A 17,257-nucleotide genomic window follows, 5' to 3' on the forward strand; every position below is an offset into this window, starting at 1 on the left:
CAAGAACTTCTCTACCGAAAATAAGAGGTAGAAAAAAAGGGTTACTCTTTAATGAGCACATGGTTAATTTTAACAAGTGAAAAAATAATTTTATATTAAAAATAAAACACATTCAATACAACTTCAACTACCCACCACCACCACCACCACCACCACCACCCCCACAACTGCAATTCTATTTCTTCTCTAACCAAATGAGAGAGTTTGTAATTAATTATCTAGTGGATCTAAGTAATAATCCCTAAAAAAAAGGTTTTTTTGACGATTTTACCCTTGTTCCAATATCAATATAATCTGGCCAATCCGATACCGATACTTAGAACCCTGGTAAGGACTTTTGAAATGGTGGCAATACACAATTAAACCACCGAAGTATATAACGTGTACACAACGACCAGAGAGAGAAACTACCATCACTTATAAACATATTCACACGAATTATACAAATAGCATACAACACCACATCGAACAAGCATGCCTCCCTCCCTAATGAGAGAGCTTAAAATACATGATCAAGACGATTGCAACAACTAGAGCTGCTATTATGGAGCCAACAATCCATTTGTTCCTGCTCATCCTCCTTGACATGGCAGTCAAAATCTTCTTACTCTTGCCAATGTTGTCATCAACCCCATGAAGCTGAAAATGGAAAAGGATAATTAGCAAAATTGCACGTGTCCAAGGACTCCATACATGAACACACACTAGTGGATAACTGATGTAGGATAAAACCAAGAAGTTAAGTTTCCCTACAAGGATAACAATGCTAACTTACAGTAGGTACCAATTACACATAAAGGCTGTCTAGTTAGGGAAAGCAGCAGCACACATGAGGCACATACATGTGGGAAACGGCAATAAACAGTGAGCAATGAACAATATAAATCATAAGCTACATGCATTCAACTAAACAATGTTCAATTAGATGCTATTGAGGTCAAAAATCATTTAGTCAACTACTAGCATGCACAAGGTTTCAAGAATCCTAAAATTATGAGACTAAGCCATAGTAAAAGTAGTAGCCAACATCCATGCTATAATAACAACAAATTCAATGTAAAGACTATAACAGACAATCAATAAAGGAATACTTAAGGGAAAGAAGGTAGAAGTAATTAAACACCAACCAGGTTTAGGGGCTGCACCTAGTCACCAGCTTCCATATATAGCTAGATATGTCCATTAGAGTTCATTGTACACAAGGGAAAAGCGAAAAAAAAGAAAAAAGGAACAGGGAGAGCAATATCGTGGGGTGTGTAGAAGAAACAGACCTCGTGGAGGGAAAAGGGGAAAGAGAGAACCGAGAGAGAAGAATGGAAAAGAAAAGTAGAAGAGGAAGAGGTAGTAGGGAGAAAAGAAATTGGGAAAGAGAAGAAGAAGAAGAAGAGAGAGAGAGAGAGAGAGAGAGAGACTCACGCTGCAAGAGAGAAGCAGTTCCTGTTTTCCATTCATCAACTTCTTCCATCCTTGCCAAAGAGGCATTAAAAGTGGGAAACAAGGGGAACCATGGGGCTGGGGTGGTTCCAAGATTAAGTTACAGCTACTTAGGCCCTCTTTGGTATCATTTTATATTTTATTTTACTCACAAAAAAGTTTTTTGTTGCATTTGGTATCATTAATAGAACTTGTTTCTATTTAAAAGAGAAAAATTGAAAAAACACAAAACTAACAAGATTGAGAGTCATTTTTTATTTATGGCTAAAATTTGTTTTTCTCCGTTTTTGCGCTCAACTTTAATGAGCATGTGCTAATAATTCCCAAAACCAGGGGGAAAAATGTCATTTTGCCCTTAAATTATAAATACAAGACTCACTCACCCCATCTCCCTTGTCCCTCATGTGCAGCACCCTCACCCTTGCAATTTAGCCGCACCTACTTGCCACCATCGCCCCTGCAACTTGCAACCCCATCTGACCCACCCTTCCCCTTCTTTTTATCCTTCCTGAAACCCCACCCAAAAAGAAAAATCAAGCTTTTTAGAAGTTCAGAAATTGTGCTAGCACATCTTCATACCTAGTCTTAAATCCATTTTTCAGAATCAACTATTCACTAGTGGTTTGAAGCAACACCTAGACCCAGATGGTTATCTTTGGATTGCTTGACCAAACCCTACAAACAGGGGAAAAGCAAGAAATACTTTGCAGAGCACATCATCATCTGCCCAGAAATATGAAACAAGAATGTCAAAATCGTTCCAAAGATCCACTCTTTTTGCAGAGATGGATGGGATTACAGGAAGAAGCATCAAGAGAGTTGTACTGCAAGAGAGTCCCAAGGAAGAGAAGTCTTTACCGTGTGCAATGGGGATATGCTTTAAACAGAAAATGAGCTTCTTCTGGTTGTGAACTTCTCCAATTCTTACCAAGTCAATAAAATGATAGACAGAAGAAGATGTGCCACTCAAATACAGGACGGTTCTCAATTAGTTCTTGTTACTTACCCCTCATAAACAGACAGGGCGATGTGTGAGATAGAAGAAGAAGGAGAGAAAAGGAGAAGATGTGAGATGTGTGATTGATAGGGGGAGCGATTTTAAGGGAATGGGAGAGAGAATAAAGAATCTGACTTCCTTTTCAGACTTTATCACATGTCTCCCTAGATCTCTCGTCCTACATAAACAGATTTTAGGGGAAGGTATTTTGAAACTGGTGTTTGGCAGCCTCATAAATAAGGGAGAGGTGGTTTCAGCAACAATATACGTAGTAGTACAAGTGAAGATGATGCAGCAACTTGGATCCTCAGGTGCCGGATGCTAATTGTAGACGGAGCAGCAGGGTTGAGAAGATGGGTGAAGGGGGAGTGATGTAATACTGTAATTGAAAAGATCAAAACAGTACCAGGATAAAATCTTTTCTCAGAGAATAAAGAAATCCAAATTTTGGAAAATAGAATCCTGCTGAAAAATGTAGATAGATGAAGAGGATAGGATAAATAGACAAAGGTAACACCCGGGCTTCACACCGCAAAGTGGTTCGATTGGATCAAACACCAACCTTCCTTGATCGAACACAAGGGATTTGTTGATCAAAAAAGAGATTCTTCAATTGGGAAGAGAGTTGCATTAGTAAGCCTTTTTTAAAATTGTGAGTTGTTCCCTGAGTGCTAACAATTGATCTTAAAAAAATATCTTCAATTGAGAAGAGAGTTGCACTAGTAAGCTTTTTTAAAAATTGTGAGTTGTTCCCTGAGTGCTAACAATTGATCCCTATTTATAGGACCAACCCAACAAAACATTACAAATACATTTACCAAACATACCCAACTTTCACCTTACAAGAGTAGAAAGTCCTCACCTCTTAAAGTTGAGGTCGGAAAATCCTCACCTTCTAACTACCAAAGTTGGAAAAGTCTTCACTTACCAACTACCAAAGGTGGAAAAATCATCACCTCTTAAAGCTAGAATAGAAAAATCTTCACCTACCGACTATCAAAAGTGGAAAAGTCCTCACTCATCATCACTTACAAAAGTGAGTTGATTCCTCCCTTCTTTAAAAAGTAAAAAATATAAAAGTAAAAGTAACTTCTAAACACTTATTGACCACATGGTTGGTTCAACTAATGAACCAAACTACTACTAGACCAAAACATTTAAACCACAATAACTAATCCCATATGCATACTTACTACCCTTGGTTTAGGCCCTTTCGAGTGGCATATTACATTAAGAAAAAAAAAACCCTTTGACCAAAGGCACAAATGCATACAACCCAACCTTGGGCTTATTCTTAAGAAAAACAAGCCCATCATCATCTGCATCAAGGAGTCTTTTCACCCCATGGTTTAAGGTATCTATGTGCATAGGTATCTGTTGACACCGATACGATACCCACCGATATAATACATGTATTTTAAAAAATTTCTATGCATCAAAGTGTGTATCTCACGATATGCTTCGATACTCTCTGATACTCATCAATGGATACCGATACTCTCGATGCATACAATTGAGCCCCGAACAATTGAATTGCATGAGTATCAGTTTGTATCAAATTGTATCGAACCAATACTCATCGATACACAATGATACTAATACATATCTACAAAACCTATTTCACCTTCGAAACAAAGCTTGTTCTTCTCGCTGACCATACTTAAGTTTTCAAAATTAGAAGCACAACTGCACTTTTACCAACAGATTTCACAATCTTGATTTACCATTCTTTCTAATCCTCCCTGTCATGGATTATGGCATCCTCATGTTGATCATCTCCTCTAGTCGTCTACATCTACAGCGTCCTTGCAGCCAAATTAGTGTCTTCCGTTTGATTTCTCTATTCCATTCAATTCTTAATTTCTATAAGAATCATGAAGACAACTAGTATCATCATTTCTATTTAATTTCATTTGTCCTTGCAATAAGCCAAGTGTGTTGATCTTTCCACAAAATTGAACATCGTATCACACGTCATGACTACTCAGGTTACTACCATCACTTTTGTAGAGTTCTAGTAGTATTTTTTTTTATAAGAAGCTAAATGGCAAGATCAAACAATTAAGTTTGTTTTTCTTCTTTTTTTGCTATATTTGAGTAGATTTAGGTATAACAAACTAAAACAATGCATCAAACATGAATTATTGCATCAATTTATTCATAGATTTTAAAATTTTCTTAGAAAGACAACAATAGACCATCACTACATGTAAGAAACCTCATCCTTTTGAACAATTTCAATTGAATACACTTGTCTCTCAGTACAGTGTTCTGCATTTTAGTCTTATGATACATGTTACATATAGCCTTTTTTTTTTTACTTTTTTTTTATGCAGAAGTCTATAAAAATGTATTTCGTGTCTCTTTATGTGGGTATCTTTAACGTATATTAGCGTCTCTCCGATACAATACGATACCCTCCTATACGTATCTTACACGAATGTAATTACCAAACCATTTCTCACTCCATACTCTATTATGTGTAATGTTTACCAAACCTTTCTTAGTTTTTTATCAAACATGGTTTTCATCGATGATTTCTGTTAAATAGGGAAAAACGTAGAATAGAAATGAATACAAAAGAAAGCCTTAAAAAGAAAATAAAACAAAAAAAAAAAGGAAAAAACAAACTCATTCGGGGGAGAAATGGAGCAATTCCTCACATAAACCAATAACAGAAATAGTAATAAAGAGAAATTAAAACTGAAACAAAAATATATAGAAACTAAAATATAAATAAATAGAAATCAGAACCACTACTGTAGGTGGGTCCACAAGGCTGTGCTCTAACAATATGGTAACCTTGGAACTCATCGTCAAGCCACATAGAAGCAGCGGACAACTGAGATCTACGACGCATCCTCTGGTATATTCTAAACCCACGATTAGCTAAGAAGATGTCCTCATCAATAACACACTAAACATAACATCAACAAATACATGTGGTTCTTCAGAACTTCAAATCAATGGTTCCAACAATAGTCATTCTCTAGACAGAAATGCCTTACTCTGACAATACTAGTAATCCTCATCACATCAGCCCAGATTCAGTCCCAAAGAATCATTGTGATGCCACCTCAGGGATGGAATCTGAATGTCTTCCCAATCCGGAACATCTACTCTACATCTAGAATTTCATACGGCCAATAAGACAACTATGTTGCAAGGACTCTTTCTAATAAAAGAAGCTAGAATAAAAAATCCTAAGCCCGGGTGTAGAAACCGGTCACATCAGGAATTGTATGTGATGGAAGCAGTCTTCTGGAATCTCATAAAAAATATCCATTGCAAAAATTCAGGGATTTTTTTTTGGAAAAATGACCATTTTGTCCCTAGTATTACTGAAGTGCCCCAACATTTTCATAATTGACCAAAACTTCTAAGTTAAAGTGTGTTTTGTTATTTTAAGCCTGAATCTAGAAGATGGTGCAAAGACAAAGATGTTTGTCCATTATTTCATCAAATTACCTATTTTGTGGGTCCCCCACTTTAAGCACATTTTGGCTGCATTCTTGGCCAAATTTGTCTCTAACCTCTACATCATTGGATAGTACTCAGAAAACCTTTCTGGCGATATGCAGTTCATCAAAATCAGACCAGCAGATCAAAAGTCATCGTGGTCCAAATTTCGGGTCCAAAATATTCCATTCTAGCCAATTTGGGAATAATAAGTCACACTATTCCTACAACACTGCAGAGGCCACTTCTGCAGTATATAGAGAAGGGAGGCAGGGGTTCCGCAAGAGCCTCACTCCTCTTCCCAGTCAAGATAGATAGGAAGGACTGAAGGAGACGAACATAGCCAACCTCTTTATTTATGTATGTACACCTTTGTTTCAAGAATAAAAACTCCTGTTAATCCGGCCATTTCCAAACCTGTTTTTCCTACCCAAAAAATTTCAATGGAGGACTTCTCAATTCTTGTAATTCCCAGCCCACCCAAATAGTCTCAATGATTTCTTTCTTTGATAGGATCCATACATGTTTCAACCTTTAATAGGACTCAACAATTCGTTTACAAAGGTGGGTGTGGTCTATAAAATGGAACCCTTCATTATAAGTCAGGTTTTTTTGCTCCGGAGGGCTGTAGATTTTCTTTCTCCACTCTCTCTCCTCTCTTTCTCTGACCCTACCAAAAGAAAAAAGAGAGAGGAAGAAAGCTCACTTTCAATTAATGACGGTGGAGTTTCCTCTCTCCTAACCCCCAGCCCCCGCATACCCTAAATACCCTTGAATGCCCTGAAGAAAGTTCAAAATTCAGAGAACTGCAGATACCAAGTATTTGAGATATTTGGAAAGACTCCAGATTTGTGCCGAGAGGTGACACTGCAGTTGAAAAATGCCAAATTGGGCACCGCAGTCAATATTTACCCGAGTAAGCCCGAAGTTAAAGAGTAAATACTCTTTGCTTTCTTTTTTCATTCTATTCCTTCCATAATGTGTGTATATATATATAGATATATATTGCTGAACCTAAAAGGTTCTAATCATAATATTGTGTTTCGGATATGAAAACCGTAAGTGATGTGTGTTTGGGTGTTTAATGTTAAGAGAATGATGAAATCCAAATTTTTATGAACTTTTGGTGGAAGAAATGGCATGTCGATTGAAGAAAATACTACTGTCAACGGACTTCCGTATAATAATAGTAAGGAGATAGATCTAAGATTAGGAATCATACCAGGGAAAGAGGTGGGGACAACAACCAACAAGCTGGGCAAGCCATGCAGACTTTACTTAATAAGAACTCAACATTCCATTCTCATCATGATACAGATAAGTCATTTAATGAACTTTTTTTTTTTTTTTTTTTTGGAGATAAACCTTGGCTTGGGTTATGTATGTGTTGGGTCTTTGATCACATGAGTTTTCTTTGTAATGGGCCACTTTAACGGGTCTAAAATTTGGATAGAAAGTAGAAAAACAGGATTTAATTCATTAGTTTAATTAGAGTCCTGTCTGAGTCTATTTTCTTTGTTATTTCAGTTTCCTAATCAGATTAGGTTTCCCAATTAGTTAAGTATTGGGTTAGGCCTTTCCATTTTGGTGTTTGAGTCAATTTTGAGTCTTCTACATAAGTTTGTAAGGGGCTACAACATTGAACACGATTTTGATTGAATGAAAAAAAAAATTTGTGCTCGAAAACTGTGAGATGCAGTGCTATGAGAGACAGCTTGGCTGATATGAAGTGAGATACTCGACCCAACATCTTCCCCTACCCCCATTCTTCCTTCATTCTCTATTTTCTGTTTTATTCATTCTATCGGACCCTGAATTTGATTTTTTATTGAATTTAGTAAAGATCCTACCTCGGATTGGATCACTTGTGAATAAATCTTACATTACATCAATTATGAAATTCTTGATGCGTTCCATCCATCTAAATTATATATATATATATATATATATATAAAGGACCCATAATCTAATCCTAAAAGAGAAATTAACTCAACTATAGAAACCCTCCATATGTATGCCGCAATGGGAGTAACCTGTTACAAATTGGACTCTAATAAAGTAAACCAGTATGACAAGGAACTAAAATAATAATAAAGAAACTAACATCCTATCTAGATCCTCCATGATCCTGGTTTGAAGGAACCAGAAATCTCCAATCTCATTATTGGTTTGGGTAAAAAATTGGTCAATGATGAACCACACCAATCCGCAAGAAGACTTTCTCTTCTTTCTGGCTGCGAACTGCATCACCCCTTTTTAGACCATACAATTGAGGGGGACCACAAAACTTGATATGGGGCAATCCAAACTCCAAAAGGTCTCTGTAAAAAGCTACATAAGTAGCTTGCCATATTTAGGAATCTTTGGCTGATATCCCGGGGAAACCTCAGAATCGTTCAGACTTCAGATTGACAATGAATTTTCTTACTGGGATAAAAGAAGGTGGCCCTAAATGTATAGTCGTATCATGTAAAGAAAAAAGGAATATACCACAACATCTCACCCATAACACGGCAGCCAGTGAAGCATAAATAAAGCAGAATGAATGCACGATAGAATAGTACTAATGAACGATAAACAAGTCAAAAACGAGGGAAGTACATACTGTGTTATTGGCATGAAGGAGAGACTGCCGTTGTTGATGCAAATCCTGAAGGATTGAGACACCAAGCTCTTCTGTTTCTATCATGGTTCTTCTACCCTCCTTAATCCGTTCACTGGACTGATTTAATCTCTCAGTTGACATTGACAATCTGATTCTCTGATCAGCAGATGCCTGTAAATCCTTCCATTAGTATTATTAATCCATGAATTAAATGGAGAGTAAATATTGCTAAAACTTAATGGTACAGTCGTTCAATGTATGGGCAGGTATGCCGTATGCCTACTTCAAGCATAATAAACCATTGTACATCCATCAGTTATGCAGGTTGGAGATATGTGCAGAAAAACAAGAATTTCAGTAATATGAAAGCCACAATAAAGAGCCTAATGTTACTAGTATTGACTTCTCGAGGCTCTGTCTGTTTCAATGTAAAATATTTTATCAGAAAATCAATTCGTATCCAAAAATTTATGAAATTAGGCGAACACTACACTACAAACCCTTGACCAATTGGACCTGATTATTTTATGGGAAAGGGTTCTCAGAACATGAGGCATAGGAAACACCTCACAGAGGTATTTTTTATCCATTCTTTAGAGAGTAAAAATAATAAATATTTGATGTGAGAAGGCATTGCCTACACCTCATGTTCAAAGAGTCTTTTCCTTCATATATATATATATATATATGTGTGTGTGTGTGTGTGTGTGTGTGTGTGTGTGTGTGTGTCACAAGTCATTATTCTGATTGACACAACAAGGAGACATATCCGGCCAATGTTGCACGAAGGACCCAGCTATATGATGGGGATGAAGTCCCTCCATGGGTGCCAATTGTATCCATGATCAAGAAAACTAGTTTTTTTGGAAACAACATTATGAAATTTTAAATGGAAGTCGTTTTCTAGATTATTGTATTGCATTTCGGTAAAATATTTGCCCTTTCTTATTTCTTATGCAATTTTGTATTGTTTTCAAAATTCTATCAAATCCCATAAAATACTTAAAACTGAAATAAACAGAGCCTTAGTGAAGAAAAATGGAATTTAGTCACAAGAACTAACGGAAGAGGTAATAAAACTAACCAGTGGCAACTCAACTTTAGTGTCCAGCAACTTTTTGCTAGTCACCTATCAATTTTTGATATGGTGTCTGCATTGAACAATTAGTGAGAACCAAATTAAATCACTCCATAATACAAATTTTCTCTTTCTACTCCCTCTCCCAAACCCTTTTCTTAGTCATTTTCTATTCCAAAATATTTACCCCCAAGGAATGGAAATTGTTTCTCAAAGACAATTATCAACTATTCGGCAACAAAAAATGAATGAGATTTCCCCTGGTGGGGTGATTTGATCACTGGGGAAACAGAAATATTTCGCCAGTTTCCACAGGTTCACTCAAATGGCAATTTTCACCTATTTCACCAGTTTTCAACCCTCATGGAAACAAAAATATTTGCCAATTCAACAGATTTTGCTTAAAAATTCAAATATTGCAAAAATCAACAAGATAAGATAAAGCCACCACTCACCAGGAGGTCTCAAGTTCTGGCTATTACCTCCCCCTTCTAAGCTTTCTATAGTGTACCCATTAAAAAAAAAAAAAAAAAAAAAAAAAAAAAGATAAAGCCACAACTTCCATCTTTTGTGCCTAGTATGTTTTATTCGTATCATCTCCTTATTGGACATTAAGTCTATTAGGGCAGATCGATAGTTGGATCTGCAAGTGCTTGGCTCACTTAAGGATTAGAGGAAGAAGATTCTGATCTAATGGCTAGATATGGGCAAGGTCTTAATCTAGATCTAATGGTCAAAATTAATGGATAGAATAATAAGATCTGATGGTCAGATTTCAGGGGAATGAATATCAGATCTTAATAATTAATTTTCAAAAATAATAATCAAACATAAACAATCTAATTAATTGAATTTAATGAGGTGAAGAGTAACAAGAGAAGAGATATCCTCAACCTTGCGGAAGGAGAGGCAAAGGAAAGGGTATTTTACCAAATCAAGAGGAAAAAAGTAGTCCAAATAAGCCATTACCAAAGCAAATAAATAAATTCATTAACCAAAATATCAAAATCAAGGGGAAGGGTTACACATATGAAGACCCAAAAAAAATAATTGACACCACCTTTTTTTTTTTTTTTTTTTTTTTTGGCTAACGACTAGAATCTAGGCCTTCAGCCTGACTAGACCCGCGAGTCCATACTGACCCCACAACTGCATGGACCGAGTCATACTGGGGTTGAATGAGAACCATTCAACTTTCACCCAAAGCAATGAAGAGCACTAAATACCCCCGTGTGAGTGGCCACAAGGAGATAAAAGGAGTCAAACTCAGAATCACACGCTTCCTGAGGCAAAGTCCCTTGCCAACTCGACTACCCCCTTGGGGTTTCACCACTAAAGACTATTGACATTCCTAAATAAGTTTAAACTAACTAAAAATGACAAAACACTTAATTTAAAAGGACTGTTTCTAGATTTGACTACTAAAGGACCACCACAATCTTATCCCTAAACTTAATTTCGTGTACCCCCTTAAATCCCAACTTTTGGGCTTAACAAAAAGGCTTATTACATTAATAAACCCCAAATATAACAAGCCCAAGGCCCATAGAACCCAACCATTGGTCAAAATTAAGTCTTCCAAAGCTCAATTGGCCCAATTGGATACCCTTAACTTCATCATCTATGTTGAGCAATTAGGGAGGATGAACTGAATATAAACAAACTAGTACTCAATCCAGTTACTGATGGTGCATTTGGTATCACTTTTCTGCAGTGATTCTAAGGGATTTTGATTCTCAAGAGTCATTCTAATAACAGTTAAGGCATGTCATGAATCTGAGTCTTCAGAGTGATTTTTAGGAAAAAAAAAATCATGGGGTATTTTCTGGTCATGCATATTGTTATTGCTCTTTTGGGGTAGGATTTTTAGGAAAAAAACAAAAAAGATACTTCCACATTCCTTGACCCTCCAAATCTCTAAGTTCCCATATTCTTCCTAGAAGGAGCCGAATCTGTATACCTTCAGTACCTTGTAAACAACTACAAAAGTATTACTTGAATAAATCCTTTTGCTGAAAACAAAAGTCAACTAGAACCTACAGGAATCAAAGAAACAGTAAGAATAAATCACCTACAGGAATCAAAGAAACAGTAAGAAAAAATCAATCTTAGGATCTTCCCAGCACATAAACAACAGACTACACACATGTTGAGCAATAAATGAAACATCAAGGGAGTTTGAACAATATGCATGACCAGAAAATACCCCATATATTGTTTCAAACATACCATCAATGTATCAGCCATTCCTGACTCCAACAATTCATCTCGTGCAGCCTGATTAGCATTAGCAGATGTGATTCTCTTCAATTCACTTTTCAGATTGTTTAGATCAGACTTGTACTCCCTTAATTTTGCAAGGAACATAGCCTTCACACTCGGCTGCAGACTTCTTGCCTCAAGGTCCATTTTCTTAATCTGAAGAAATTCAGAAATTAACACAAGCTAAGAAAACAGATATCGCAAAAGGAAAACTAAAGCTAAGAATATGATTTGAATAGTACCAAAGTTTCTGCATCTTCCAATCCAGCTTTTATTTCAGAAACTTTTTGCTTCTTCTGCTCTGCATCATTAAATATGAAAAATATAATCAACAACAATGAATATGCAAAAGCCAGAATAATAAAAATGCAACCTGTGCTGACAAGCAACCAATGGTTTAAAAGTTTCATCCAACCATGTTGAAAAGCAACAAAGGGTGCGGTTCCTTGCAGATCCCTAACAGAAAAGTGAAAACATTTCTGTATTATACTTCATACTATTTATAGGAAATTGTACTGAACCGTTTCTGTTCAATTTAAAAAAATTATAAGGTACAAAAACTCTCCAATTTCTTCCACAATATTAGTATTGTTTTCTAATACAATAACACATATAAAATTAATGCTTGCTTCCATTTATATTGGTAGATCCTGTTGACAACTCTAAAGCTCTACTGCTAGAAAAAAAGGAGATGAATTCAGCATAGTGATGTTGCAAAACCAAAGGATGAGAAGAGAAAGTTCAAGGTATTTGAATATAACATAGTGCCATGTTATATAATGCAAAGTATAAATCACCACGCTACAAAGTATAAAACTGGAAAACCTAAATTCACGGGTAACATTCAAGTCCAAAGTCTAAAGAGATAATACTATTTTTGGGGTCTCAAAATCCCTAGCTCCCATTTAGCCCTTTCCCAACAACCTGCTTTCATGTATAATAATAACCATCTGAAGAATCAGATTTAAAACATGAAAACTTGATAAATAAATTAAAATTTGAATTAGAGACTTGGAAACAAGTTGAACTTTAGTATCTTCTTTAAAACTAAGGTATTGTCTAATATCAGTACATACCTTGAGTCTGCTTAGTACTCCCAACTCAGTTTTAGTCTATCAAAGGCACAAAGAAAAATGCATTATAATCTGGATCCTATTTTTCACCAGATCAAACTATTTCAGAGACTGATGTCTAGATCCATTTGCCAGTTGGGATACTAGTATATATGAAAACCAATATCCTTTAACTTAGGCTCTCTTTTGTTTGATTTATGTTTCTATTTGTCTTAGTTATTTCTATTTTTTCAGACATTAATATGATTTATGATCCATATTTATATTTATTATAAATTAAAATAAATCACAAATAACAAATTGCTGAAGAGTTATTTGTGATTTGTGGCCACAAATCATTTCTTCTTGTTTATACGATGGTTTAATGAGCACGTCGTCACTACAACACATATTGAGGGCTAATAATGTCATTTCATCTTATTTTACAAAATGACCCCATCTGAGGCTTCTTCCTCCTCGTCTTTCCACCTTCACTGTTGAACGAGAGAAAATCCTGCACATTTCCGAAAACCTTAAGAATCAATCCTACCGGAAAAACCACAAGATTGGCCGGATTTTAGCACCGGAGAGTACAAATCTTCCATCATCAGGCTGAAATCAGATCTCGCAGACAGAAGATTAGTACTACTTGGTGGATCTTGTGTCTTTTAAGTTCAATCCTCTCTATGTGTGAACATCAGAATCACATATGGCAATGGCAATAGAGAAATAATCAAAATCACAAGCACAGCCCAAGTGTGGCCTCTGTTAGCTCCCTCAACCTCCTCAAGTGGTTCCTTGGCATCGAAACCTGTCAGCCATTGGAGGGTGTCTCTGACAGTCGGACTGCATCTATTACTGCACCAAAACAACAATAACAGCAACAACATCGCCCCCTGCATCACAGGAGTCGGAGTCACCGACCGAAGAGGAGGAGATTGCCATGCGGGCTTGCTTTCCCATTTCACTACTTCTCTTTCCATTGCAATTTTTCTCTACTCCAACACACAGTACCTGAATAACAGAGTAGGGACTCGGGAGAAGCTTTGATCACTGTTTTTTCTCACTTTTGATGCAAGCAATCCTATAAGAAGAAGGATAAAGGGTTTCGAGGAAGACGAAGAAGAAATGTTGGAATCTGTGGAGTAGTGGGGGCACAAAATATATTGCATCTCACATGTTTGATTAAATTACTGAGAGAGTAGTATTTAGGGAAATCAGAAGTTAGAATTCTAGAAATAGGCATACCAAACTTATTTTTCATTATGTAATCTATTGTATAAAAAGTAACCAAACGGTTATTATTTGTGACAGATAATATATTGTCACAAATGATTTCTTAAAAATAAGTAATAAATACAAATATAAACTATACCAAAGAGAGCCTTAGTAAACTGTCACACAATGATATCCCTCCAAAATCACCGTTTTAGGGAAATCAATTTTTTGTTTTTTTTTTTGTTTTTTCTGTTTAAAATGTCTTTAACAAATAAATCCTATTAAAACTTGGAAATCATACTTGTTTTCTAGATCAGCTCCCTCTAAATGAAACGGGTTTTGTAGCAGTGGTTTAGTCAAATCAACAACACGTTAGAACCATGATGCTTGCCCTAGACAAAAGATCAATCCAAAGAAGAATGGAAGGAAGCAATAAAAAAAAGTAAAAAATAAAAAATCCCGAAAATGTATAATCATGTTAGCTCTTCACGACATTTAGTGCCAAATTCAAACAGAATTGCACATCATATGGACTATTTTTTAAGCAGACAAAACGGAATGCCTGCAGACAATACAAACTGAAAAATAAAGCTGAACTCACATACATCAAGCTAATTAAATAAATCAAAAAGGTTGAAGAAGGAGAAGAAGAACAAGGAGAAACGCTTCTCACCTCCCTCAAGAATACCAGCGGAGGTACACTTTCTCGATAGATTTACGGAAAGCTCACAATATTGGCGCTCGTATCCTTCAAATACCTGACTCATCTTGCCCAAAGATCACAAGACCCTGTTCAACCAGTGATCCAGAGATCTTTCATTTCCATGCTCCTCTAAATGGAGAGAACAACTAATCATGTAAGAATTTGTAGGGTTTTGTCACCATAAGCGTATTAAAGTCCTAGAAATTCACTGTTTTAATTGCTTCGATCTTAAATCATCAAAACCCTAGTCCGCTTGCAATTACATTAAGAGAGGGAAAGCCGGTGACTCCCTCCTCGATTGATAAAAGAAATAGAAAGGTTACCAGATGATAAAGAGATTGATGGATTGATCTTACTAAAACTTCTTCTGGTAAATAAAATTTAAGTAATGGTGACATACCTGAAGTGAATCTGCAGATCGGAGAACACGCCTGGTGTTAAAAATTGGCCCGAAGATAAAACAGATTCAGATTAAAATAAATAAATAAAAAAATAAGCTCGCAGCGCGGGCTGTGCACAGTGCACGTCGAACGATCACAAAATAATCGCAAAGTGACAAACTCGAACTGTTTTAATCTGCAGACGAAATGATACCATGAAGCCTTCGTTTAAGAAATTATTTCATTACTGGAAGCTACCTGATGACAAAATTAACTAGTTTCAGTAGGAATCGTTGGACATATTATTGATCACTTGAGTCTTGAGACTTTATTTTGAAGATAAATTTTTGGCATTGGAAGATTCTGAACCTCGGTACTCTTTCGGCTCGGATTTTTTTTTTTTTTGGCTTGGCTTTGGATGATCTGTTGATAGCCGCGAGATTTTAGCGGCCCCACCAGTTTTTGGCAGACCCTTGAGGTCCCAAATTACCATTTCATCCCCTCCATTGCCAAAAAAACCTATAAAGAGTCCTCTTTTCTCAGTTCAAGATACACCATTACACCAACACAAGAGCTAGGGAGCTCTAAGATTTTGTGGAAAATCCTCTTTTGCCTCTATGTGCCTCTTTTCAATTCTCTTAGCCAAAAGATCACTTAGGTTCTATTGCCTCTATTTACATGTCTAAACCCTAAGAAACCCAAAAATCTCAAAAAATTTTAAAATCCTAGGAAGCCTGAGGAACACCCAAAATGTCTTCCTAAATCCATAAATTCATCATATTACCTAAGATTCTCTTGCCTTGATTCTGGTGTCCAAAAACCTCAAAAATAAAAAAATAAAAATCCAAAAATCTTTCCTAACCATTAGGAAGCCTTTCTATACTGTTACAAAAACCCAAAAAGTTCCAAATTCACCAGATTCTTGTGGATTCTCGGAACTCTGCCAAAAATCTCAAAAAATACTTAGATATTCCCAAATATTCCACAAAGTAGTGAAATATCATAAGAATGTCAAATTCTCCGAAGAATGAAAGTAGACAGTCAAATCCACATTCGCCTGAACCAAGGGTCACTCATCAAAGTTTGTGTCTGCAACAACAAGGGTCTACCCCTCTCGATCCATAGTAAGGGTCGAGTAAGGGTCGAGTAAGGGTCGAGCACAGGTATAACCTCTCAACTCAGTAGGTAAAATGTGAACTTTTGATTCATATGTTGCAGTGTGCATAGTAACGTAGCAATAACCTAGCCATGCATGTGGTATAGGATTAATTAGTAAATAATATTCTTTCTTAAGTATCTAATAAGAAGACCGATTCAATCAGGTGGAGTGAGTGCCTAACACCTTTCCAATCCCACAACTTGACGCTTACCTTCATCTCTGCACTAGACCAATTTTTTTGCTCTTTACTTACAAATCAAGCCCACCTCATTGGGTCCTAGGCCCTAACCTTAGGTGGCGACTCCAAATCTTATATTTTTCAATCCCCAATATTGGACCATTATTAATATTCATTTTAGAAACCCCTAAGGAAAAGAGGTTGCCTGCCAAATAGACCCCCACGTGTCACCAAATGGGGATGCAGTGGTGTGGGCCCGTAAATGTCCGAATGACGAAGTCTAGTCGTTACCCTTACAGTGGCAACTCTACTAGGGATTGATTTCAAACTTCCAAAATTAGATGCTACCATTAAATGCCTAACACCTTTGACTTTTAATTCATATGTGGTAGTGTGCACAGTAAGGTAGCAATAACTTAGCCATGCATGTCATATATAATTAATTAGGGAAGAATATTCTTTTTTAAATATCTAATAAGAAGACCGGATCAACCAGGAAGAGTGGGTGTCTAACACCTTTCCAATTCCACAACCTAACACTTACCTTCATCGCTAGCAAAAACCTTTTTACCTTACAATCATTTATTTGAAAATATGTTTAACTAACCCACACTTGTAATTGTTTATATTAACCACATCATGCATCATACTCGAAGTGAAATCATCTGTCGGTGGTACTCTTTATCGTACAAGCACCCTCAAGGAGATCCATACACGTCATACTAAGTACTC

At 36.4% G+C, this 17,257-nt stretch overlaps 1 protein-coding gene across 2 annotated transcripts; it reads right to left on the reverse strand.

Annotated features, from left to right (window-relative positions):
• Nucleotides 1-313: 313 nt before the first annotated feature.
• On the reverse strand, nucleotides 314-15,575 carry LOC122070694 (vesicle transport v-SNARE 13-like). Of its 2 annotated transcripts, none has more exons than XM_042634900.1 (6): nucleotides 15,209-15,575; nucleotides 14,779-14,937; nucleotides 12,078-12,136; nucleotides 11,803-11,991; nucleotides 8,496-8,666; nucleotides 314-639 (listed from the first exon to the last, which is right to left on the reverse strand). In XM_042634900.1, exons 2-6 carry the CDS (start codon nucleotides 14,870-14,872, stop codon nucleotides 487-489), a joined length of 666 nt encoding a protein of 221 aa, XP_042490834.1. In that variant the 5' UTR covers nucleotides 14,873-14,937; nucleotides 15,209-15,575; the 3' UTR covers nucleotides 314-486. The 2 variants fall into 2 exon arrangements, with proteins under 2 accessions (XP_042490834.1, XP_042490833.1); XM_042634899.1 differs by having other exon boundaries at nucleotides 14,779-14,894; nucleotides 15,209-15,574.
• Between the last annotated feature and the right edge of the window lie 1,682 nt (nucleotides 15,576-17,257).

Source organism: Macadamia integrifolia, unplaced genomic scaffold (assembly GCF_013358625.1).
Source record: "Macadamia integrifolia cultivar HAES 741 unplaced genomic scaffold, SCU_Mint_v3 scaffold976, whole genome shotgun sequence".
In the NCBI taxonomy this organism is placed as follows: Eukaryota; Viridiplantae; Streptophyta; class Magnoliopsida; order Proteales; family Proteaceae; genus Macadamia; species Macadamia integrifolia.